This window comes from Monodelphis domestica, chromosome 2, assembly GCF_027887165.1.
Source record: "Monodelphis domestica isolate mMonDom1 chromosome 2, mMonDom1.pri, whole genome shotgun sequence".
NCBI classification, from domain to species: domain Eukaryota; kingdom Metazoa; phylum Chordata; class Mammalia; order Didelphimorphia; family Didelphidae; genus Monodelphis; species Monodelphis domestica.
Genome location: NC_077228.1, coordinates 142,176,492 through 142,201,907, shown reverse-complemented (window position 1 = coordinate 142,201,907; position 25,416 = coordinate 142,176,492). Strand labels below are relative to the sequence as shown.

Genomic DNA, 25,416 nt, shown 5'->3' with positions numbered 1-25,416 from the left:
TTAGTTTGTAAGCCCCTTGCCAGCAGGGACTGTCTTATGTTTTTCTTTACAACCCCAGATCTTAACACCATGCCTGGCATACAAGTCTGTACTTAATAAGTGTTTATTCTCACTTTGATAAAAGTGGGAGGGGGAACAGGCAGAGGAAACTGCCTAAATAAATACCAGGGGAGGAGAAACTTTGGGTTGTGTTTATTATATACTATCAAGTAGTTTGATTATTATAAATATAAAAATATATCTCTCTGCAATAATTGTTTTTATTGGTATTCTTTCTTTTTACATAGATATGATTATGATGAATGTAAAAAAGAAAACATTACTTACACCATTGAAAAGTAAGAAATATTTTTATAATATCAAAAGTAGCATAATTCTATAAGGATATAAAAAGATATCAATTATTCAATATCTGTGGTCAATCAACAAATATTCATTGTGAGGAAAGCACTAATTTTAACACCAAATTTCCTAAGTATCAAACATTCTAATTCATCCAAGAGCATGTATTCTGAACGACAGCATAGTATTGTAGCTAGAGAAGTAGTATACATCTAGGAACACCTTTAATCTGACATGATACTGGCCAGGGCAAGTCCCATAGTCTTAGTGGCCCAGCCAACTCTCTATCTGTAAGTTGCAGAAAAGGTTGCAATATGCATTGGTAGAGTGCTTTCCCTCTTGCAGGAGTTCTTGATGCCAATGAAATCACAGATATAATCCTTATCCCTACCATGTTCCAGGTGCTGGGCTAGGCACTAGGGATATAAACACAGAAATGAAACCAGTCCCTGCCCTCAGGAAAATTACAAGTACGGAGAGAAATAATATGCACACAAGGAAAGTAAATCCAAATATATATGAAGTAACTACAAGGTCATTTCCAGAAGCAGGCACTAGAAACGAACAGAATCTGGATAGACTTCCTGTAGGAGGTGATTCTGGAACTGTGCCTTGGTGGAGTGAAGAGGGGAAATTTAGGAGGGAGTGCATTGCATTGCATGGAACATCTTTTTTGCAAAAGGCACAGACACGGGAAATCAAATTCTTTCTATAAGAAACAATGTGAAATTCTGTCTATGAGAAGTGGGGAAAGGGTGAACATAGAGTGTATGAAAGAGAAACCATCATCTTTTTTATTTGACCAGTGGTATGATGGCATAATTGTGTAGGAACTCCCTTCATTGATAAAAATAACCTATAATTACAGCCTCAAAGAAGTTGTCTCAGGGCACTGACTGGCACTGAGAGATTGAGTGGCTTTCACTGGTATGTCAGAGGTAGTAGGACTTGGCTTCGCTTTAAGAAATGTTGTTTAAGTCAGTGATTCAAAATTATTCTATGCATGTGGCACTCTATTTTTGTTTCTTGAAGATTATTATCCTTGTCCACAAAAAAGGGTATGTATTTTTCATTAAATTAATTTTTTTTATTTACAAATATCCCTTAAGATTGTGAACTTGGGTTTTCAGTCCAAAGATTAATCAATCTCCTCCATCCTAAATACTAGTTAAAAGATGAGGTCCCTATTTGTTTACCTAGTGAAGTTATCAAAATTAAATTTGTCTTAGACCAGAAATGCATTATTTTTAATGTGTGAAACTTCAGTATTTTAAAATTTCTCCATTTTATTAGGGAATTTTTAAGGGGCAATGCAACTGAAAACAAGGTAAGAAAACTATGGATGTTTTTTAATTCTTTTGTCCATTAAGTCAAGCACATGAAAATAACAAAATCATTTTTTTCTTTTCTAGAATGTATCATTTGATACTCAAAAAAATGGCTGTCCTTTGAGAATTAGTATGAGGAGTAGCTTCCATCCCACTCTTCTATTGTAAGTAACATTCTAAACATTTTCTAATATATCTTGATTTTTTCTACATCATAGCTTTAATTGACCACCAAGGGTCAAAAATGGGTTTTCCCTGAGAAAATTCACTAAGTATATGTGTCAGATCATTACTCGTGATCATGATTGTTTTGCTTTAAATTGTTTTTCAGAGTCATTGTCAAAAGCCATCTTTCCTTGAGAATCTTGAGTCAAATCATAAAAGCACCAAAAACTTAGGGAACATGCTATTGATAAAGACAAGAGGTCCAAAATTGCACTAGTGGGCACTGTCTATCTAATAACACCAGGAGATTCCCAGCTTTTGGGATCATCCATTCTGACCTGAAAGATGATATCACAAAAATAGTTAAGGAACTTAGTAGTTGAGTTACAATGGGAAACTCAGGAGCTAACAATGTGACTATGCCATAGCAGTGGACCAGGAAATTCTATTTCTATTTCCTTGTTTCTATCTATATATTTAAACTACAAGGGTTGGTAAAACATTTGGGAAGTGCCCAATGAGACAAAGGGAGACAAGTATTGTGAAGTGCCCAATGAGACAAAGGGAGACAAGTATTTATTAAGTACCTATGTTGTGTAACGAATTTTCATGCCATTGGACCCAGGCTTCCAACGCCGAGAGAGTGGGACTGTCTCTGTACATCGACTTTTCCACTTAAATCTTCATGCAAAAGTGTCTTTGTGCACAAAAAACGCAAAAAGACAATCGTCTTCCTTGGTTACCAAGAGACAACGACGACAACGACAACGACGACTACTACTACTATTTCTACTGCTATTACTACTACTACTACTACTACTACTACTACTACTACTACTACTACTACTACTACTACTACTACTACTACTACTACTACTTTGTGCCAGATACTGTGCTAAGCACTTTATAGATAATATCTCATTTGATAGAGCACCTAATTCCTAAAAGTGGAAACTATAAAGTTACTTATCAGCACTAATGAGTAACATCTGAATTTTTAATCCAGAGTTTTCAGTACAGATCTTGGTCCCTTCTAATCATAAAATTCTATGATTAACACTAATGGAATAAATCATTTAATTCAATCTTTTATTTTTATAATGATATTTGTAATTTACTCTAAATTGTATTGCTATGAAGAAAAAATGTATTATTGTCTCTATAGTAATATTCATAATTTCAAACCATCCTGAAAGCCATTTTAAATCCAGAGGTCATGAGTTTACTTTTTCGTTAGATGATGCTTCCAGCAATTTATAGGTAATTTATATTCCTTCAAACAAGAGAGGTAAGAAGAGAGGAGTTTTGTAATAGATTTAGAAAGAATCAAAAAGGTGATCTGGTTCATCCTCATTTTATAGATAAAGAAATATTTCTCTATTTCTCTATTGAGAAAAGAAGTTATTTGCCCAATGTCATAGAGATTCTTTCTGCTAGAGATATCTACAATGTCTTAGCCATTTTAAACAATTAGTAAATAAATCACAAAACTATGCAACAAACTCTTAGAGATCCAAGTATCCAATAACCTTATGAAACAAGGTTATTGGATACTTGGATAATAGATACTCAAAATAGATAATAGATACTCAAAAAAATGGCTGTCCTTTGAGAATTAGTATGAGTAGCTTCCATCCCACTGTTCTATTGTAAGTAACATTCTAAACATTTTCTAATATATCTTGACTTTTTCTACATCATATTAGGAAATATTCTATGAAGAATATCATCCTAATTTACCCCATTCAATTTTCAGCAAGATGGCTGAAAGGATTGTAGCTTGAAATTATAATTTTAGAGCTAGAAGAGACCGTAGAAATCATTTAATTTGACTTTTCATTTTACATATCATTCAGTCTAAATTGGAAGGGATCATACAGTCCAGAATTCTCATTTTTAGTTGAGGAAGCTGAGGCCAAGAATCTTACCCAAAGTCATAGGATAATAAATGCTTGGTGGTGCAATATGTAGCATACTAGTCCAGGAGTGAAGAACATAGGAGTTTAATACCTGCTTCAGGTACTTTCTGGCTCTGTGACCCTGCCTAAATCATTTGACCTCCCTTATTTCATACAATAAAATCAGGATAATAAAAGCAGATTACTAAACCATTAAGTTATTATTATTATTATTTCTTTCAGATATGATGCTGATGTCTTTGTTGAAGAAGTTACAACAAATTTTATTGTCAGGGAAATACATGGAAGAATGGATTTCACTTTTAACTTAACGATGAAGGAAGTAATTTTTTTTTTCATTTGCATGGCATTTAATGATATCGTTTGACTAGGTCTTTCCCTTTTAAGTTGGTCATTTTCTGAACAGGGGTAGTAGCACATGCCCATAATCCCTGCTCCCCAAAAGGTTGAGATTGGTAGATCATGTGAGCTCAAGGGTTCTGAGGTACAGTGAGTGGAGCAAATCAGGGGCTGGCTCCAAGTCTGGCATTATTATGGAGAGCCTCTAGGAGCAAGGAGCCATTAGGTTGCATGAGGGGCAAAAAGTCCTTTGATAATCAGCAGAAAAGCAGAACTAAGCAATCTGAGAGTAAAGAGAACCAGATTTTCCTACAGCAAAGTTTCAGCTATAAGGAAAAAGAAAGATTTTTAATAGATTTTTCAGTCTATTGATGAAACCTGTTAGTTCACAAATAATAGTGAAATCTTGACTCTGCCATCAGAGACTTCTGAGTTTTAGAGTGTTTATTGGATAGGATTGTTTTGACTATTATCTTGGACAAACAAGCAGTGATACCATCTGAATTCTCACCTAATATGACAAAGTTTTAGAACTGCTTTAAATTTCCATTTGTTTTGTTTCTGCTTTGGCACAATATTTGACAAATTGTTTCTGCTCTCTCACTGCCAAAATGTCCAATGAACTATATCTGATAGATCATGTTTAAAACTTATTAATTAACAGTTGCCAGATTTCTGTTTGGCATTATGTAAGTTGCTTGGGGAAGAAGGGGATCAGGCTAGAATATATGAACTTTTAATGATAAGCAAACCCATTGACTAATTCACACTTATTCACATCTACCAGATGCAAAATGAGGAAACAGTTTTCACTTCCCTTTATCTCCCTTGTGATACTACTTCCTTCCCATAGGAATCCATTGGTGCTTCCTTATTGGGATCACATGCAGGGCTGCCTTCTAAGGATTGTAATAATAAAAATAAATGTAATATAGAATAATTAAAATGCTACATGTAATATTTAGAAATTGGTTTTGTTAAATAATATTAGTAAAAAATGTTGTGGTTGCCATTTATAAATTAACTCTTGAGTCATGAGGATGATAGTATCTTTTAACAATTTAATTTAATATAAATATAGTATAAGAAAGAAAAAAGGAAAGAAGGAAGTAGAAAATTATTTCCTAGACTACCATTCCAAAGTCTGATCCATAGAATTTCAGCTTGCTCCCCAACAAGATTCTGATATCCATGTGGAAGTCCAGTAGTCTCTTTGGGACAAGAGTCTTATCAGCCCACTAGGGTATCTCCTGCCCAAGCCACCAACACTGAACGGAATAGAAGAATCAATCCCTGAAAACTCACCCCAAAGACCTTGATCTCCTCTATGGTCTCATCTTTTGTAGCCCTTTCCTCCACATCACTTCCTGTCTCTACAAGCTGGTCAATCACATCTCAGGAACCAATCAAAGTCTCTCTGACCCAGACTCATAACCTTTAGTTCCTGGTCATGTTCGTAGGGGTCTTAACCTGTGACCTCTGTTTGGAGTGTTCCAGCCATGTTAATGGGATTGGTCAGATGAGAAAAAAGTTCATGACCCTGGGAGGAAGGGGTTCCCTTTCCACAGGATATGTATTCTACACACAAATGGTCTATTAATTCCTTGATTGAGGACCATGTTTTTACTTCATTTAATCTTCCATAGAATCTAAGATAGGAATAATATCTTAAACCTTCCTCCTATACAGATTAGTCTGGTTTTCTCTTAAAAGACATTGAGATAATCTCAGGCTTAAGATAAGAATTTCTGTAAGAACTTTTATTTATTTATTTTTAAACCCTCACCTTCCATCTTGGAATCAATACTATGTATTGACTTCAAGGCAGAAGAGTGGTAAGGGCTAGGCAATGGGGGTTAACTGACTTTCCCAGGGTCATATAGCTAGGAAGTATCTGAGGCCAGATTTGAACCTAGAACCTCCCATGTCTAGGTCTGACTTTCAATCCACTGAGCTGCCCCCTGGAAGAACTTTTAAAAGGACTTTTTAAAAAACCAAATTAGAGAAGTTGAGGAAATTTTAGGAAAAAAAATAAGAGTAATTCAAGAAACTCAAGAAAATTATAAAAGAAAAGTTAACCAACTAGAAAAAGAAATCCAAAAACTCGCTAAAGAAAATAACTCATTACAAATTAGAACTGAGCAAGGGGAAACTAATGACTTCTAAAGTAGTCCCAAGGAACTACATGGCATGGATGACATGAGGATGTCATGTCATAATGATGACAAACTTGGAGGAGGGAGGCAGAATGGATTGGAAGTTTGATTAATGGATCACGAAGGTTAACAGATAAAGGAGAGGAAACTGTCTTCAGTGCCTATCTTTGAATATCTTTTTGCAGTGGCTAAGTAGCTCTCCTTTTGTTCACTTTTTAATGACCTAGAAGTGTCTCATTTCATCTCTCTCCAATATCAGACCTTAAACTAGGAGGGGACTGACCCAACCAAAAACATCATCAGTAGTTCACCTTTAATATTGCTTAAGGTGAAAACTTTATTACACTGTATGTGACAGCTAGCTAAAAGCAATCTAGTAACCTACTCCATACTTAGGTGTTAAAATGCCAATAACATTTATATAGCTTTTTAAAATTTATACAACACTTTAATAAATATTTTAAACTCACAACAACTCTGAGAGGTGGTTGCTATTATCATCACCTCCATTTTATAGATAAGAAAAAAGGCAGTTGGAGGTCAAGTGACTTGCCCAGGGCTACACAGCTAGTAATTGTCTAACTTGAGTTTTTGACTCCACATCATCCTGGCTCTACTACCTAGATGCCCTTAGTTAAAGCAACAAAGTTTGGTTATTGATTAGGAATTGTTATTGATTGATAAGCACAATTATGAAGATGGAATTTATTTATTGATTTAGTTATGTAGTAAGAGATATATTAATAGGCTTAATAGCTGAGTTAAGTCCTTCTTTCCCTCCTTTATTTACAACAAACTGGCCAGGGAGATGGAGAATTCTTGCTCTACCTTGATATCCAGTTATTAAAACTCCCTTTCAAAGCAAAACAACCACAGGATAGACATGTGCTCTAATCCAATCCAATGTTAAGATTGTCTGTAGCCCCACCTTAGACACACCTCAGTCCCTTCTGGATGCCATTCTCAGTTTGCTTTGTGGTTTTGATATAATACTCCAGTTTTATTCCTCTTTTTCCCCTATAAAAATCATATTGATGCTAATGCATGGACTCTAAGCCTAAACTAAGCAGTTCTGTTGACTTTGTATACCTTTGGAAGTTTTGTTCTCCCAGTATTTTTCTTTGCACCACCACAACAAAATGATGAATCTCACACAAATATTTACATTTGAAAAGGGAATTCTTAAATATATAATACTTTAACACAAATGACTGGTGAGGTTTCATTCACCATGGCATGCTAGAAATGGAGGAAACTGGTCAAATCCCACTACTCATCTACAAATAAGGCTGTCCTAGCTCAGTAGGAACTATCACAATTACTTAGTATGTTCTTTCCCTCAATCTAAGCTTAGTTAAATTGCACAGGACTAAGTCTCCAGGGGGTTCTTGAGAAGGAGCTTCCTACAATCTTATTTCATTCTATCAGAAAATGGGGGTGGTAGGAAAGAACAGATGATTGTTTTATTAAGCTATTTTTCAGTTGTGTCTGACTCTTCATGATCCCATTTGAGGTTTTCTTGGCAAAGATTCTAGAGTGGTTTGCCACTTCTTTCTACAGCTCTATTTACATATAAAGAAACTAAGACAAACAGGATTAAGTGACTTTCCCAGGGTCACACAACTAGTAAGTGTTGTGGGCCACATTTGAACTCCAGATCCAACACTCTATCCACTGCATCACCTGGAATGGTTGCAACTCTGTCCAGATGTGAGCCTTGATGTTCAGACTAAACTGTCCTCTTTTCAAGATGTTAAGTCATAGCTAAAAAGTCAATTCAATCAGCTATTTCTTTTGTTCATAATCATACGAATACTAGTATGGCTTCTTTTCACTGAATTGGCTTTTTGAACTGGAACTGATATAACCTCACCCAACATTCATCTAAATATATTATAATAATGACTTCTGGCACTTCAGTCTGTTGGCTGAATTATTTAATTTAACTCATCTTTCCCATTTAATTTTTGGAATGACAAATAGCGGAAAATAGCTTTTTTTAAAAAATGTGTTAGGGGATGATGATTCTGAAGGTATTCTTTTCTTCATTCAAAAGGCAAGGCTGTTGTTTCATATTAGTTTGAGAACAATGAGTGAAACATTCCTCCCTCCAAATTGTGCAATCACTGTTACCATAGACTAGAGCAAAGAACCTTGGGGAAAATAAATATATAAATCTTTTTGACTTTGCAAATTCTTTTTATCAGAGTGGTTGTGTGAATGAGGCACAAACATGGGATTCAATGTTGGAAAAGAATAAATACCTCCCTATAGAAGAGGTCTGGGGACCTCAGGTAAGAAAATTTTTACTTGTACATTATTCATTCAGTTTTCTTTTATTTTTTTCCCCAATTTTTGACACTTTCTTTGAGTACCAAATTCTCTCCCTCACTGGGACAGCAAGCAATCTAATATGTATTTTACATGGACAAAACTGAATTACTTCAGATTAGAGGATTATGAAATTTCTATGAGATTTGAAGTTTGAAAAATAGAGGCATAAATATTTTTGAAGCTATAGGCAGATTCTTTTAAATGCTTTGCTACTCCATAGATTATAGGGCCATGTTCAGGAGTAACATGAGGAAAAATTAATGTTGTATTATGTTATTTATTAGCCATATTGATATGAATCCATTCATTCCCTCAAACTCCAGCCTCTGAAAGGCAGTTTCTAAAGGGCCTGCCATCCTTTAAGATTCATTTCCCAGTCTTCCCAGGGTTTGTGCCTTCTCTTTTAAGGCTCTCTTTTATCTACTCTATATGTACCTGTTTATGTATATCTTCTCTCCCCCATTAGAATGTAAATTCCTTGATGGCAAGGACTATATTTGCCTTTTCATTTCTAGAACTCACTACAGTTCTCGGTACATAGTAGGTACTTAACACATTTGCTGACTGATTGATCTGTCAAGCCCCTTCTAACTCTAAGGTTCTGGGACTCTCTGCTTTGTGGAACTCTGCAATATTTCCGGGAACCCAGAACATTTTTGAAAACACTGAGAAATTATTCCCTGATGTGGTAATTCACAGAAAGCAGTTTATAGCACTTCATAGTAGGTCGTCACCATGAAGTAAATGGAGCACTATTGTTCTATACGTGTGGGGACAGAAGTCCTTCCCCATTCCTAGCTCTGCTTTACAAAATAATAAGACATCTTTTTAAATGTCAAACCTTATTATGATCTGGCATTTCATCATTTCAAATGATCGCAGATCTAGAGCTATGAGAAATTTCAGAGGCTGTCTAGCTCAACTGCCCCATTTAATAGATCGTAGCAACTCTCCCAACTCCCACTTGAACAGCTGAAAGCTGAGCTACAGGACCAGTCAGAGGCAGCTAGGTGGACTGGTGACTAGAGGGCTGGGTCTAAAGACCTGAGTTCAAGTGTAGCCTCAAACACTTCCTAGCTGTGTGACCCTGGGCAAAGTAAAATTAAGTTAATAATACCTACCTTCCAGTATTTTTGTGAGGATCAAATGAGTTAATATCTATAAAGTGCCTAGCATAATGTCTGATACCCAAGTATGCATTAAGTAAATGTTTATTTCCTTCCTTCCTTCCTTTCCTCAGAGGCTAGAGGTAGCCCTGAGGGATTGGGAATGGTTTTTCTAGCTTTTTTTTCCTAGTAATAAAGTTCATGAGCCCCAGCTGGCATGCTTCCCACAACTGTTATCCATTAATGTCAATTAGTCAGCTAAATTTACTAAGCTTTTGGAAAGAGATATTGATACAAGTGGTGTAGTTGGTACAAAATATCCCCCTTAAAGATCTGTGACACAATCTCCTACCCATACATAAAGGGTTCAGAGGAAAGAAGACTTAATCTTAGAACAGTTAAGAGAGATAACTCAAAGCTCCCGAAGTCTTTTTTGCTCTAGTCCTCAAGATTTTGCCCTCAGTTATGGTACAACTTTTCTTTTGCATTCTAAAGCTTCTTCAGAGGGGAGAGAAGCTTTAAGGTAGGAAGATAGAGACAGGATAGAAGTTTTAGATACCACGAGGGGGATGACGGAGTCAAATTAGAGATATGAGGTGGCAGGAATGAGTCTTTATTAATTTTCCATGAGCCACAGCTAAGCTCTGATCAAAGGACCCTTCCGAAGGCTTTTACCAGTCCAGAGATCCACATTTAATACCACACAGGTCGGAGAGATGAAAGAGAGATAGAGAAGGTTTAAAGATGGAGCTTGGCCAGAGGCCAAGCTCCTGCCAGGACAGCCATCAGCTAGCCTGAAAGAGAGAGAGAGAGAGGCGGAGCTTGCTGGGCTAAATATAGTCTTTGATATGCAAATATAGACAGTACATAGGGATGATTCTCATTGGTTAATGACAAGGTATAGGTGTGGTTTCTCTTAACCAGGTGAGCACAAAGAAACCTGTGTTCCTGCCTAACCTGGGGGAAGCTGGGGTCAAGGGTTAGAGGCTTTCCCAGCCATGTGCAATCCTGAGCATGCTCAAGACTGAGCATGCTCTCTTCTAAGGCAATCTGTACATACCAACTGTTTCCCTTGCCCATAGCTAGGGGTGGACTGCTACACATTCTTTGTAAAAACTTGCATCTGTTTTCCTCATCTAATCCAGTCTGTCCTTGACTACACGTTTAGCTGTTCCAAGAATACTACTAGGGGGCCATTGGGAAATCCAAAATCCTCAGACTCTGAAGTTCACAAAGGCTCCTCTGGCCAGTGAGGTGTGGGTGAGAGGGGATATAAAGAAGGAAAAGGTTGAATCCAAAACTGAGTTTTTCGGCTTATTGTTCACTCTAATCTCCAATCTTGCTATCTCCTTAGCTTTCTTCAGACTCCATAGAACATTACTATAAATCCCTTGACCCTCTAGGGTCACCTAAGGAGTTGTCTAAGCCTTATTCCTACCAGAAAACTAGTATTAGTTCTCACATAATAAATATATATATGAGCAACTCTTTCTTTCTGTGAGTTGAAATAATTGAACTATTTATTAAATCAGCTTCTACTCCCTTACCCTTTACAAAGATAAGGAAAATGCTCAAGATCACATCAATAGTAAGATAAGAGGTGAAACTTGAACCCAGATACTCTGATTCCAGAGTCACTGCTCTTTCTACCTCACCACAATGCCCTCTCAAGATAACTCCTCAGGTGTTGACTGTGAATTAACTTGAATCAGCTTGTAAGAGCCAATTCTTAAATCACCAGTATGAGCATTTACACCTTGAAAATTGGCACAAGCTAATGATAAATATAGCAAAAATGTTACAAAGCAGGGCTATATTTATTATTTTGTTGATCCACTAGACTTGATAAAGTGATGGAGAAAATATTAATAATGCAAATTATACTTAAAAATTTGCCATTTATTCCTTTTTCCCCAGAGATTTCGACTTTTAAACATTTACCAAAACACTCCCCTTCACATAGAGTGTTTGTTCACCAGACTCAGCAAATGACCTTGATATTTTTATTTCTTATCTATTTAGAATTATAAAGACTGTTTCACATATTCTGTTGGAAAACCCGGAGACCTATCAAAACCATATGAGATTTTGAATATGAGTAATAAAAATTTTATAATTTTTAACAATCCTCATCTTGGCATGTATGTGTTCGAAATTAAGATCCTTGATCCAAACTACAGGTATGTGGAATGTGTTTATGTTAAAATAATTTGATAGTTAAATGCTTTGTAGTGATAATAATAATAATGTCAAATAATCAGTTTTAAAAGGCAAACCAAGAAAATAATAATTTTGCTTTAGTATCACTTAGTTGTCCAAAGCAAGAAAGAAAATAAGATCAACAAGTTGAAGCAAGTGTTTTTAAAATGAGCAAAGCTGTGAATGGCAGAGAACAAGGTGATGGAAGAGGCAGGGAAAAAATGGGATCCAGAGTACAAGCAGAAGGGTTTGCTTCATAAGTGAAGAATACATTCTCTTTCTCTCTCTGTCTCTGTTTCTGTCTGTCTGTCTGTCTGTCTGTCTGTCTATCTGTCTGTCTGTCTGTCTGTCTCTCTCTCTCTCTCTCTCTCTCTCTCTCTCTCTCTCTCTCTCTAAGGCTTATAAGGATGTATGAAAAGAAAATTGAGAGTCAGGATGGAGAAAAAAATAAAGTGTGCAAGTTTTCTATTAAATCTCTACACTTAATTCTACCACTGAATTCTATGGCTGTTTTTCCTATCACTGTTCATGCCTTACTTTCAAGTCAGGGACTCTTTTGTATCTTTATCTTTGAATCCCTAGCACACAGCCCCCAAGTACAAGATAGGAACTAAATTAATGCTTGTTGGATTAAATTAAGGGTGGTGATAAGAATATATGCTGGAACACTTCCCCACACACATACTCTCAAAGAAAGAGCCTCAACTCTCCATGAAATAGAGGACAAAATGATGAAGATAATGTTCAAATGAGTTGAGTAGATAAGAATTACATATAATTAAAATATGCTATGGATTGGCTCTAGTTTACAAATTCTAGCACTACCAACCCCAAAGCAAAATTTTTTTGCCTTATTATCATTAGGAATTTAGGGAAAAGAGTTATCACTTTAGCCTTCTAAATTTATTTCTCCAATCCTCATTTCTCCTGAGCTTCAAATCCACACCTCCAACTACATAAAGAACATCTCTTACCTGGATCACCCATCAACTCTTCAAACTCAAAGTTAGGTTCAAAACTCAACTTATGATCTTTCCTTAAAAACTCTACTCTTCTTTCTAACTTTATTATTTTGATCAATAGCACCACTCAGTTTCCACCATGAGAAATTGTGATGTTTTTACCCCATCCACTCAGTAACCCAGGTCCATTACCTCAGAATCAGAATCCAACCCTTTCCCATCCTTCACCCCACAAAGCCAATTAGTTGCCAAATCCAGTCACTCCCCTGAAATATCTCTAGTATCTGTCTCTTTCTCTCCATTCTCAGTGCAACTACCTTAGTCCAAATCTTAATCTCTTCTTACCTTTGCATCCAGAGAATGTCTCTATGACATATTATTAATACTCTAATATTAATGACTCTGGATAACTACTAGAACAAATTCTACTAGGCAGCTTATATACAACATAGAGAAATTAATTAGGTCTTCTCTGGCTCTTTTTTTCCCCATAAAAAAATGGGACTTATAAGTGAGTTATGCCTTACAATAAATTGATTGTATTCATGTAGATTCTATGTAAATTGAATGTTTAAGCATGTTTTTCTTTGATTAATTTTAATATTTGTTTTTTTATTTGTAGTTTCTGTAACCTAAAGGCCATCTTTGCGATTGAGACATTTGGAGAAACTCCCAAGTAAGAAAAGGTTACAATGGGGATTAATTAAGCAAATTATTAAATCATGGTACTCTCTTCCTGAGTATCAGGGGAAAGGAAGAGGGGGGAAGAATCTATTTTTTAAAATTCTGCCCTTTAATCCTTATTATCAAAAATATAATTGACTATATTGGACAATAAAAAATGAATAGAGAAAAATAAGTGAATAGAAAACAGTGAAAAATAAGTAGAGGGAAAAACCATTTGTGATTTTTTTATATCAGTAAATACATTCTTTTTCTGAATCAAAAATAGCTGATTTGGAGGACTAGGTTAGGCTAGGGGAGAGAGACTGCCTGAAAAAAAACTTATCTTTTTCCCACTGCCATGCACTGAAACCCTGCTACTCTTCTCTCACTACCCTGGAATCTTTATATTCTGTATATGTAGCAGTCTTCACTGCTGTACCATGCTGGCATTGCCTGCTGGTAAAACCAAGGAAAACACTTAGTTCAAGACTTTTAGCTGATGCTTTAGCCCAAACTCATGATCACAGAGTCAGCGGAGTCCTAATACATAAAGAGTGCCCAGAGCTATGAATTTAAATACAGTAAATAGCTCTCCTTTGTCCATACTAATGTGGAAAGAACACCATATTTCTACGATCTCATGAGGGTGTTATAGATTCATGGGGTGATATCTTCCATTTAAGGCCTTCTCTGTTAGGAAAGGTCAGTGACAATGGTATTGCCCAATGGAAGACAACATTCAAAAAGCTATGTCACAAGACTATCTCTTTACCATGTGCGACTCAAGATCTGGATAAGGTGGAGGATTCCAATGTATCATTTAGCCATAGACCTATTCAGATGAAATATTTATAAATCTTCAATCAAAGAATTTTCAAATGGGAAAGATAAACTATTTCACATGAAAAACTGAGGCAAAGAGATGTTGAGCAAATTGTCAAAGATCACACAGCTACTGCTTTATTTACCTGATAACATAATCCTCTCACCTAAAGTTATCACTTTTTCTGGTTTAAATTTTCCATTCCCTCAGACTGTGTGCCTGTATTTTAAGTACATTGCCACAAGATGGGGATATTGTTCATTTCAGTAGCTCAAACTATATTCTACTTTGGCAAGGTAGGTTTTGAATTCAGAGGAACTGACTTTTTCCTAAAGTCAGTCTCTAATGAGACAGTCCAAACTCACATTATCAAGATGCAACAACAATTGAACTTGGAGAGCAAGTCATTTCTTTATAGAAAGAACAGAAAATGAGATCTATATGCAACGGGTGCCCTCAGCTGTCTATTTTCAATGATTCATTTCAGCAAGCATTCATTCAAAGTTGGAGATGGAAGAAAATCAAACAATCCTTGTCCTCAGAGAGTTTACATTCTAGGGATGAAGGGATGGGGTCGGGGGAGACAACACCCAACATGAACATAGAATATGAAATATAAAATATATACAAAGGAATTTCTGGGAAGAGAATACTGGCAACTAAGGGGATAAGCATAGGTTTTCTATTGCAAGTGGTCCACAGAGCAGATTTTTGAGGAAAATAAGAGATCCCATGAGGTGGAGGTGAGGAGAAAGTACATTCAATGTATGGGGAACATTCTGTGCAATCTGGGAGAAAGGAGAACAGCAGGAAACCTGGTTTAGCTAAAACATAAAGCTTTGTGCAATTTATCCTGAAAACTGTACCATGTAACTAGCTTAATCGATGACGGAGTCAGAATCCCCCCTGCTCAAAACCAAAATCTCATTAGCTAGACTTTTTTATTAAATCTAACAAGATGAAATTTAATAGAAATTAATGTCAAGCCCTATACAAATCCATTCTAAAGGATGAGGTAAAGATGGTCATTCAGTGAAGGAAAATGTGTGGGGTTTAAATATGCTGAATATAAGTCTGCAGTGTAATGTGGCTGCCTAAAGTCATTGAGGCATAAAATTGCACAATGCAATTTTAGGCTAAATTGATAGGAGTACTATATTCAGAACAAAGGGGACAATCATCATCCCTGTGCTGAATAGGCCATACCTGAATTGCTGGGTTCAGTTCCAGGTGCCATATTTTTAGATGGAAAAGCTGGAGTGGATTCAGAGGAGGACTCAAAATAATGTCATTTGATAATACAGTTAAGGAACTAGAAATTATTAGCCTGGAAAGAAAAGGTAGGAAAGTGGCTTTCATATATATGAAGAACTATGGGAAAGGGAATAAACTCATTCAGACTGGTTCCAGAATGCTGAGTTGGTACCAATGAATAGAAGGTTACAGAGGGACATATAAAAATGAATTTGCTAACAATTAGGGCTAACCAAAAATGGAATAAGCTGCTTGTGGAGTAGAGAGCCTCATCACTGGAATTGTTCAAACAGAAGCCAGATAGCCATTTGTGAGGGATGTTATAGAGTAAATTCAAGTTTTCACACCCTGTTTAGCTCCTCTGATGAAGGGATTTTTATATCCCAGCTGCATTTAGCTCATGTTGCCAATTTTTTTTAAAGGGTAGACACAGTTCAAAACTCATTGAAACAATTTCCCACAACCATTTGTCCTGCTTCATTTGCTATAAGCAGATGCTCAATATCTAGCTATTTGAACTTTGGCTATAGATAAGACTTCATCTCTGACTGTCTCTGACTCCTTCCTTCCTTCCTTCCTTCCTTCCTTCCTTTTCTTTTCTCCTTTGAGACTTGGCCTCCCTATCTCACCAGTGTGGAAATGTAATATCCACTCACAGGCTCAATCGTACAAGTGAGTGTCATTGGAACACTGGCCTGGGCCCGGGCCTGTTTTGACCCTCTTTGGGTAGCCTGGTGGATCCCTACTTCCAGGAGCTCATCAATTTGGTGTAGGACTTAGTATGTATATCCAATTGACTTCATCCCTACTATTTGAGCTCAGAGCTCTAGAGCTCAAGTCAGCCACCAGCCTGACACTCTGATATCAGAGATTGCAGCCACCACACCTGGCTCTGACTTTCATCTCCAAGTTTGTACTTGAAATTCTTAGATGAATGACTCAGGTCTTTCCTGCATGACCCAACTTGCTTTTCTTTTCCCTGGAGTCTTCTTTTTGGTATTATACTACTTTTTTAAAATTTTTTTTAATTTTTTTAATTTTAATTTTATTTATTTATTTTATTTTTATTCCACTGGATAATATCCTATTCTCTTGTTTGGCTTATACAAATTTTATTTAGTCTAGAGCAGGTGAGTAGGAGAGGATCTGATAGCCTCCATCCTCTTCCCATTATTCTGTTGATTAATGTGATTCTGATCATGTATATAGACTCTTTTATAGAACTCTCTAGGCTCCCAATACTACAGCATCCTATTTGTGATTGCAGTTCTATTGCCTAAGACAACCCACATATTCCCCTGTTGTCAAGATAATGGTACATATTAACACCTAGATGCAGAGAAGTCCACCAATGCTGCCTTTCACAATCCAAAGGAAAGCTCCCTCTCTGGTCCACACTGCTATGGGAGCAGCTGATGGAGGAAGTAGAACAAGTGTCATGAATACAAGTTATACATTGTATACCCAGTAGGTTAGGTATTGGATACAGAAACTCTAGAATATAGCAAACGAGCTAGAGCAAACCAAGATATTCATACCATACATCAGAAAGAGGCAAGAATAGTTCAAAACTTGTTTTAAAAGATATGCCTTCAGGGAAGTTAGGTGGCTCAGTGGCTAGAGAGCCAGACCTGAAATGAAAGGTCCTGAGTTGAAAATTTGGTCTCAGGCACTTCCTAGCTATGTGATCCTGGGCAAATCACTCAACCCCCATTGCCTAGTCCTTACCACTCTTCTGTCTTGGAACAGATATATATTGATTTTAAGATGGAATTTTTAATTGGAAAAAATTGTTAAAGCTTTGCCATGATCCCTGCCCCACTTAATTGCCTATAATGTGACTCTCCTATTTCAAATATTTGAGCCTTGACTTGTCCTCATCCCTAGCTATCCCTGACCCTGGATTTTCTATACCCCCAAATAATTGTCTATTTCTGGCTTGACCTTCCATATCAAAGATCAATGAACCATGAGTATCCTGTTTCCTTTATGAAGGAAGCTCATTCTATTGACTGTCTCAAGTCCTCACAACCTCAATTATTATGTTCAAGTTGTGTTACTTCAATGAGTTCCTCTGGATTCTGTCCCCATCCTTTGATTTGGGGAAACAATTATATTGTCTGTGATTCCTCTAGATACAAGTAGCAAAACCTAACTTTGACATAACAGAAAAAGCCCTGGATTTATGGTCAGAAGATCGGTTTTTGAATCCCAACTCTCCAACTTAACTATTTTTTAATGGTTGAATGAATATTTATTAATCACTTCCTATATACAAAATGATGAAGATACAAATATAAAAGCAAGACTGCATGCTCTCAAAGAGTTCCTATTGTTTCTAATGTGAGAGATCGCAAGTAAGAGCTTTCAGCAGTGAGTCAGATAGAAAGATCCCATGGTCCTTAGAAGCAACAGCAGCAAAAGAAATGTTAAAGCTCCTTCTGGAATGTGGTGTACACTGGCTATATCTTTCTGATTTTGAACAGCCTGACACTACCCAGGGTAATAATATTAAGAACTTTCTTTCTTTGCCTGACCTCTAATGGCTATAGTGGTTGAAAAGGCCCTTTATCATGCACTCGCAGTGATCTTATCTTAATATACAGTGTGAGATATTGGTCTATACCTAGTTTCTGGCAAAATTTTTTCTAGTTTTCCCAGTACTTTTTGTCAAATAATGAGTTCCACATTCCCCCCCCCCCCAAAGCTTGGGTCTTTGGGTTTATCAAACACAAGATTACTACAGTCATTTACTACTGTATATTTTGCACCTAATCTATTCCATTGCTCCATTACTCATTTTTTTAGCCAGTGATTATGACTGCCACTTTGTAATACAGTTTGAGATCTGGTGCTGTGAGGTTCACTTTATTCATATTTTTTCCAATTATTCTCTTCATATTCTTTTTCTTTTACTATTTTATTTTCCCAATTACATGTAATCACAATTTTTAACATCCATTTTCTGAAATTATAGGATCTAAATTGTCTTTTCTCCCTCCTTCCTTAAATGGTAAGCAATTTGGCCTGCATTATACACATATGATCATGTAAAATATAGTTCTACATTGGTCACTTTGTAAGAGAATATTAATATGAAACCAAAATGCAAAAATAAAACACACACAATTAAAAATAAGCAAAAAATAGCACTCTTTGCTCCACATTCAGGTTCCATCAGTTCTTTCTTTGTATGTGGATAGCATTCTTTGCCATAAGTCCTTCAGAATTGTTTTGGGTCGCTGTATTGCTGAGAAGAGCTATCTTTCATAGTTAATCATCATAAAATATTATTGTTATTGTGTACAATGTTTTCTTGGTTCTACTTAATTCACCCTACCTCAATTCATATAAGTCTTTGCAGAATCATCTTATTCATTATGTTTATGGTGCAATAGTATTCCATCACCATCACATACCATAATTTGTTCAGCTACTCCCCAACTGATGGACATGCCTTCAATTTCCAGTTCTTTGCCCCCAAAAAACAGCTGCTATAAATATTTTCGTATATATAGGTCCTTTTCCCTTTTTATTATCTCTTTGGAACATAGACCCAGTAGTGACATTACTGGATCAAGGGATATGAACAGTTTTATTGCTCTTTGGACATAGTTCCAAATTGCTCTGCAGAATGGTTTGATCAGTTCACAACTCCTACAACAGTACATTAGTGCCCAATTTTGCCACATACCCTCTAACATTTATCACTTTACTGTCATAGTAACCAATCTGATAGGTGTAAAGTGGTACCTCAGAGTTGTTTTCATTTGCATTTCTCTTAATATTGATTTAGAACATTTTTCATATTATAGATAGCTTTGATTTCTTCATCTGAAAACTGCTTGTTCATATGCTTTCACTATATGTCAGTTGGAAAATGACTTATATTCTTATACATTTGACTCAGTTCTCTATATATTTGAGAAATAAGGCCTTTATCAGAAAAATTTACCATAAAAATTTTTTCCAGTTTATCATTTCTCTTCTATGCTTGGTTGTATTGGTTTTGTTTGTACAAAAACTCTTAAATTTAATATAATCAAAATTATTCATTTTAAATCTTACTTTCCCTATCTTTTGTTTGATCATAAATTCTTCTATTATCTATAGATATGATAGGTAAACTAATTTGCTTATGGTATCACCTTTTATGTCTAAATCATATAACCATTTTGACCTAATATTGGTATAGGGTGTGAGTATTGGTCTAAATCTAATTTCTGCCATACTGTTTTCCAGTTTTTTCCAGGAGTTTTGTCAAATTTTGAGTTCTTATGCCAAAAGTTGTGATCTTTGGGTTTATCAAACAAAAATTACATGGTCATTTACAACAAAATATTGTATACCTAACCTATTCTATTAATACACAATTCTATTTCTTCTCCGGTACCAGACTGTTTTGATGGTTACTGCTTTATAACACATTCTGCCTTCCTTCATTTTTTTTCATCAATTCCCTTGATACTATGGAAAATTAATACTGAATTGTGATTTTTCGCCCCCTTAGTTCCTCCCATCCCCAAGGAAAGACTGAAATAGTCTGATTCTAAGCTGAAGCTATACCCAGTTTTCCCCATAGGCTATGAAAATGGGTCAGGATTTTTTTGTCTTTGTTAACAATAAAAGGATTAAAGGCAGAGTTGACCTGACCCAGTTGAAAGATTAAGAATGAGATAAACAGCCATGTTGTACATTAACCTCAAGGCAGAATGCTATGGCCTCTTCCAGTGTCAAGCAAGGATAACTCCCCTTCTCCCCTATGAAGTGATAATGTTGGAGTTGAGGTCTCTAAGTCAGTGACTATTTACTGATCTAAGATGTCTTGGGATACCCAGGGAGGAGCCTGAGTGGTGAGCTCACACATGGTATATAAGGACCTACACCAGAGAAGAGAACCAATTTTTTTCCCTTGGGATCATGGAGAGAGACAACTGACCAGATTAAGATGTCTTGAGTGATCAATTAATAACTCAATTTAAAATTTAAAAATACTGCCTCTCAAGAATTTCACTCATTACAATATTCTTAACCTTTTGTTCATCCAGATGAATTTTATTATTTTTCTAACTCTATAAAATATTTTTGATATTTGATTAGAATGTCACTGAAAAAAGTAAATTTAGATTAAATTGTCATTCTAAATTATATTGGTTCAGCCTACCCATGAGCAATTAATATTTCTCCAACTATTTAGATCTAATTTTATTTGTGTGAAAAATATTTTATAATCCTGCGTGTATCTGGCTTTATCTTAGCAGGTAGACTCCCATGTAGCTTGCTATTATTATTATTTTATTTTATCTATAGTTATTTCAAATGAAATTGGTCATTCTATCTCCTGCTCCTAAACTTTGTTGGTAATATAGAAAATGCTGATGATTTGTGTGCATGTATATGCTGCAACTATGCTAAAGTTATTTACTGTTTCAACTAGTCTTTTAATTGATTCTCTAGGATTCTCTAAGTATATAATATAGTATACTACATGGAATGATAGTTTGATTTCCTCATTGCCTATTCTAATTCCTTCCATTTCTTTTCTTTTTACTATAGCTAGTATTTCTAGCTTAATGTAATAACAGGCATCCTTCCTTCAAGCCCAATCTTATTGAGAAAGCTTCCAGCTTATTCCAACTTCATATAATACTTGCTATTGGTTTTAGTATTAGTAGTTTAGTATTTAGTAGTATTGGTCATACTACTTATCATTTTAAGAAAAAATCCATTTATTATTATGCTTGTGTTTTTAATAGAAATGAGTGTTGGATTTTTTAAAAAGATTTTTCTGTATCTGTTGAGATAATCATATGATTTCTCTCAGTTTTGTTATTGATATGCTGATACCTTTACTAATACTGAACCAGTCTGCATTCCTGGTATAAATTATATTTGGCCACAATGTATAATATTCATGATATATTGCTATCATCTCCTTGCTAATTTAAAAATTTTCCACCAATATTCATTAGGGAAATTGGTCTATGGTTTTCTTTTTCTGTTTTTGCTCCTCCTGGCTTAGATATCAGCACCATTTTTGTCATGTAAAATGAAAATATTGGGACTTTCCCAAATAATTTATATACTAATGGAATTAATTATTCTTTAAATACTTAATAAAATTCACATCTAATTCTGGTGATTTTTTTTCCATGGAGCTCATTGACGATTTGTTCAACTTACTATTTTTCTAGGATGAGGTTATTTAAGTATTCCATTTCCTCTTCTGTTAATTTAGACAATTTGTGTTTTTTATTAAATATTCAGTCATTTTCCTTAGATTGGTAAATTTATTGGCATGTAATTTCTTTAATTTTATCTTCAGTGGTGGCAAATCAACTTTTTCATTTTTGACAGTGGTCATTTAGGATTTTTTTAATTAACCAGTGGTTTATTTTACTGGGGATTTTTCCCCCCATAAAGTCAGCTCTCATTATTATTAGTCATTCATTAGTTCAATGGCTTTTTTACTTTCAATTTTACCAATTTCTTTTTTGATTTTCAGGTTTTCTGATTTGGTCTTGAAGTGGAGATTTTTAATTTGTTTTTCTAATTTTTAAAAAATTTATGCTCAATTCATTGATTTGTTCTTCCTCTTCTTTATTTGTGTAGTCATTTAAAGATTTGAATTTTCCCCTAAGTATTGTTTTGGCTGCATCCCATAAATTTTGATATGTTGTCTCATTGTTGTCATGCCCTTTAATGAAATCATTTTTTCTATGATTTGTTCTTTAGCCTACACATTTTAGGGGATTGTAGATTATTTCGTTTCTAATTAATTCTTAGTCTATATCCTTTACTGAATACAATTTTTATCATAGTATGATGTGAAAAAAGTTACATTTAATATTCTGCTTTTATGCCTTTGGTTGTATGGTTTTTATAATGGTCAATTTTTATGAAGGTGCTTTTTACAATTGAAAAAAAAAGTATACTCCTTTTTGTTCCCATTCAATTTTCTCCAAAGGTTTGTCAATTTTTCTAAAATTTTTTTTATCCCCTTAACTTATTTCTTATTTGTTTTCTGATTAGATTTATCTAGTTCAGAGAGAGAAAACTTAAGGCCCCTCACTAGTATAGTTTTATTATATATTTCCTCCTGTAACTCACTTAACTTTTTCTTTAATAATTTGGATGCTATACCATTTAGTGCATATATGTTTAGTACTGATATTACTTTATTGTCTTTGGTACCTTTTGGCAAAATGCAATTTCCTTGCTCATCTCTTTTTAATTAGATCTATCTTTGCTTTTGCTTTGTCTGAGATCATGATTGCTACCGTGATCATTCTACCTCAATTAAAGCATAATAGATTCTGTTCCAAACTTTTTTTTATTCTGTGTGTGTGTGTGTGTGTGTGTGTGTGTGTATTTCAAGTGTTGTTTCTTATAAAGAAAATCTTTTGGATTCTGGTTTTTAATACATTCTGCTATCCACTTCCATTTTATGGGTAAGCTCATTCCATCTACATTCACAGTTATGATTACTGACTATGTATCCTCCCCCTTTTATTTTTCCCCCTGTTTCTTCTTCTTTCTCTCCCTTTTTACCCTGTCCATCTTCAAAAGTCTGTTTTACTTCTAATCACTGCTGCCCTTAATCCACCCTTCCTTTTTTGAGTCCCTTCTCTTGCTCCTTTACTCTCCTATTTCTCTGTAGGATAAGATAGATACATTTAGCCAACTGAGTGTCTATATTATTTCCTCTTTGAATCAATTCTGATGATAGTGAGATTCAAGCATTTCCCACCAACTCCTCCCTTCCTTTTATTGCCTCATTTATGTGAGATAATTTTCCCTGTTCTTATCCCTTCCCTCTTCTCCCAGTACATCCCTCTTTCTTATAGGTTAATTTTTTAAAATAATTCTGGTGAGATTGCCTCATTCTCCAAATTTCCCCGCAATCAAAAAAAAAAGCAAAAAACCTCAGGGTCAACTCTTAAGCATCAGAAATAAATAAGAATCAGGAGTGAAGCAGAGCATCCAAGTACAACTAGAGAGGAAAGTCTCTGACCACCCTGAGCTCTGGTCTCACCTGACTAAAGTGCAAATAACACCCATCCCCAATAAATAGCTTAGAATTGACAAGCAGCAAATCCTGGGGGAAGCTGTGCAGGCAGGCAAGAAACCTTATTTTGTCAGCTTAACTTGAGAGCTTATACTTCAGTAGCAAATACCATCAAGAGTTTACTGCAAGCCCTAGGAGCAGCTGTTTGGGTGGCAGGCTCAGCTCTGGAGATTCCCATCCACCCAGTTGGAGGGTTGCTAGCTGACAGGGAGAAGACTGCAAGGAGCTCATGCCTGATGATCAGACACCACTCTGGATTCAGGAGTGGAGGAATGGAGGACAGAGCACACCTTGTTGAATACTGAGAGGGGTCTGCTGGTTGTGTTCACTCCTAGGAAAGTAGAGTTCCTAGTTGCAGTTACAGTACAGGAAAGCTTGTAGTTATTGCTTGCAGACACCTGGGGGGACAGGGAATAAAACAGTCTGCTTGCAGTGGGGGTCCTGGTCAGAGCACATGAAGTCAATCACAAACTAGGGTATTAGCTGGGAGAAACAGGGACCACACTTGGTCCTGATTATATAAATTGGAAGAACTAGATAGGGCTCAAAAAATAACAGTACAAAAAATCTGAAACTTGAGACATCAGTCCCCACACCCTGTGAACAGAGTTTGACTCTACCATATAGCTAACAGTTAAGCCTATTGATCACTAATTTTTAATGTGCAAGCAAAAGAGAAAGACCCCAGTGAAAGATGTGGGGTCAGAGAAGTCCAGGATTCGAATTCACACGCTAGTAAAGTTAAAAACCTATTTCTAAAATGATCAGAAGTCCAAAAAGAGTTTTTGTAAGAGCTTAAAAAAGACAAATTAGATAAGTTGAGGAAAATTTAGGAAAAAATAAGAGCAATGCAAGAAAATTATGGAAAGGTTAACCAATTGGGAAAATAAACCCAAAAACTCACTAATAAAAATAGTTCATTAAAAATTAGAATTGGACAGGGGAAGCTAATGACTTTTTAAGACAACAAGAAATAAAGTAAAATCAAAAGAATGAAAACATAGAAGAGATTATGAAACATCTTATTACGAAAACAATTGACCTGGAAAACAAATTAAAGAGAGACAGTATAAGAATTGTCAGAATCCTGGAAAGTTATGATCCCAAAATGAGTTTATAGTATTTGCCAAGAAATTTTGCTTAAAGAGCTTAAGGAAAATTGCTCAAAAGTTTTAGAACTAGAGAGCAAAATAGAAATTGAAAAAAATTCACTGCTCCCCATCAGAAAGTGACTCCAAGATCAAAATTCACATAAGCATCATTGCTAAGTTCTGTAGCTCCTAGGTTAAAGTGAAAATACTTTCAAACAATCAGAAAAAAATGAAATACTGTGAAGCCACAGTCATGATAACACAAGACTTAGCAGCTTCAGCATTAAAAGAATAAAGGGAAATGAACACAGTACTTTGAAGAACAAAGAAGGTGGTTTTACAATCAAAAATAACACACCCAGCAAAATAAGTAAAATCATACAAGAGAAAAATATGGATATTTAACAAACTACAAGGCTTTCAACTATTCTTAGGAAAAGACCAGAGCTGAGTAGAAAATTTGTTCTACAAGAATAATAAAAGGTAAATATGAAACTTCAATTATAAGGGATTCAATAAGGTGAAACCATTTTATTCCCTAGTCCCTAGAAATTTTGGACATCAGCAATAACCACATTAAAGAGCTTTATATTTCCACAAATACTATGCCAATGAACCTACCAGATGCGTCCATTTCCCCTATTTTGTGGCAATGAACATCAGT

General features: G+C 35.4%; 1 protein-coding gene across 12 annotated transcripts in view; it reads left to right on the top strand.

Moving 5' to 3' along the window:
• CATSPERE (catsper channel auxiliary subunit epsilon) overlaps nucleotides 1-25,416 on the top strand; it is a 211,963-nt gene that overhangs the window by 171,823 nt on the left and 14,724 nt on the right. For 11 of the 12 annotated variants that reach the window (XM_056816069.1, XM_056816070.1, XM_056816066.1 and 8 more), the window contains 7 exons: nucleotides 288-338; nucleotides 1,636-1,669; nucleotides 1,755-1,834; nucleotides 3,977-4,076; nucleotides 8,457-8,543; nucleotides 11,712-11,869; nucleotides 13,473-13,526. In XM_056816069.1, coding sequence (XP_056672047.1) covers nucleotides 288-338; nucleotides 1,636-1,669; nucleotides 1,755-1,834; nucleotides 3,977-4,076; nucleotides 8,457-8,543; nucleotides 11,712-11,869; nucleotides 13,473-13,526 — 564 coding nt within the window. The remainder of the gene's footprint in view (nucleotides 1-287; nucleotides 339-1,635; nucleotides 1,670-1,754; nucleotides 1,835-3,976; nucleotides 4,077-8,456; nucleotides 8,544-11,711; nucleotides 11,870-13,472; nucleotides 13,527-25,416) is intronic. The other variant, XM_056816061.1, reaches the window with a different exon arrangement.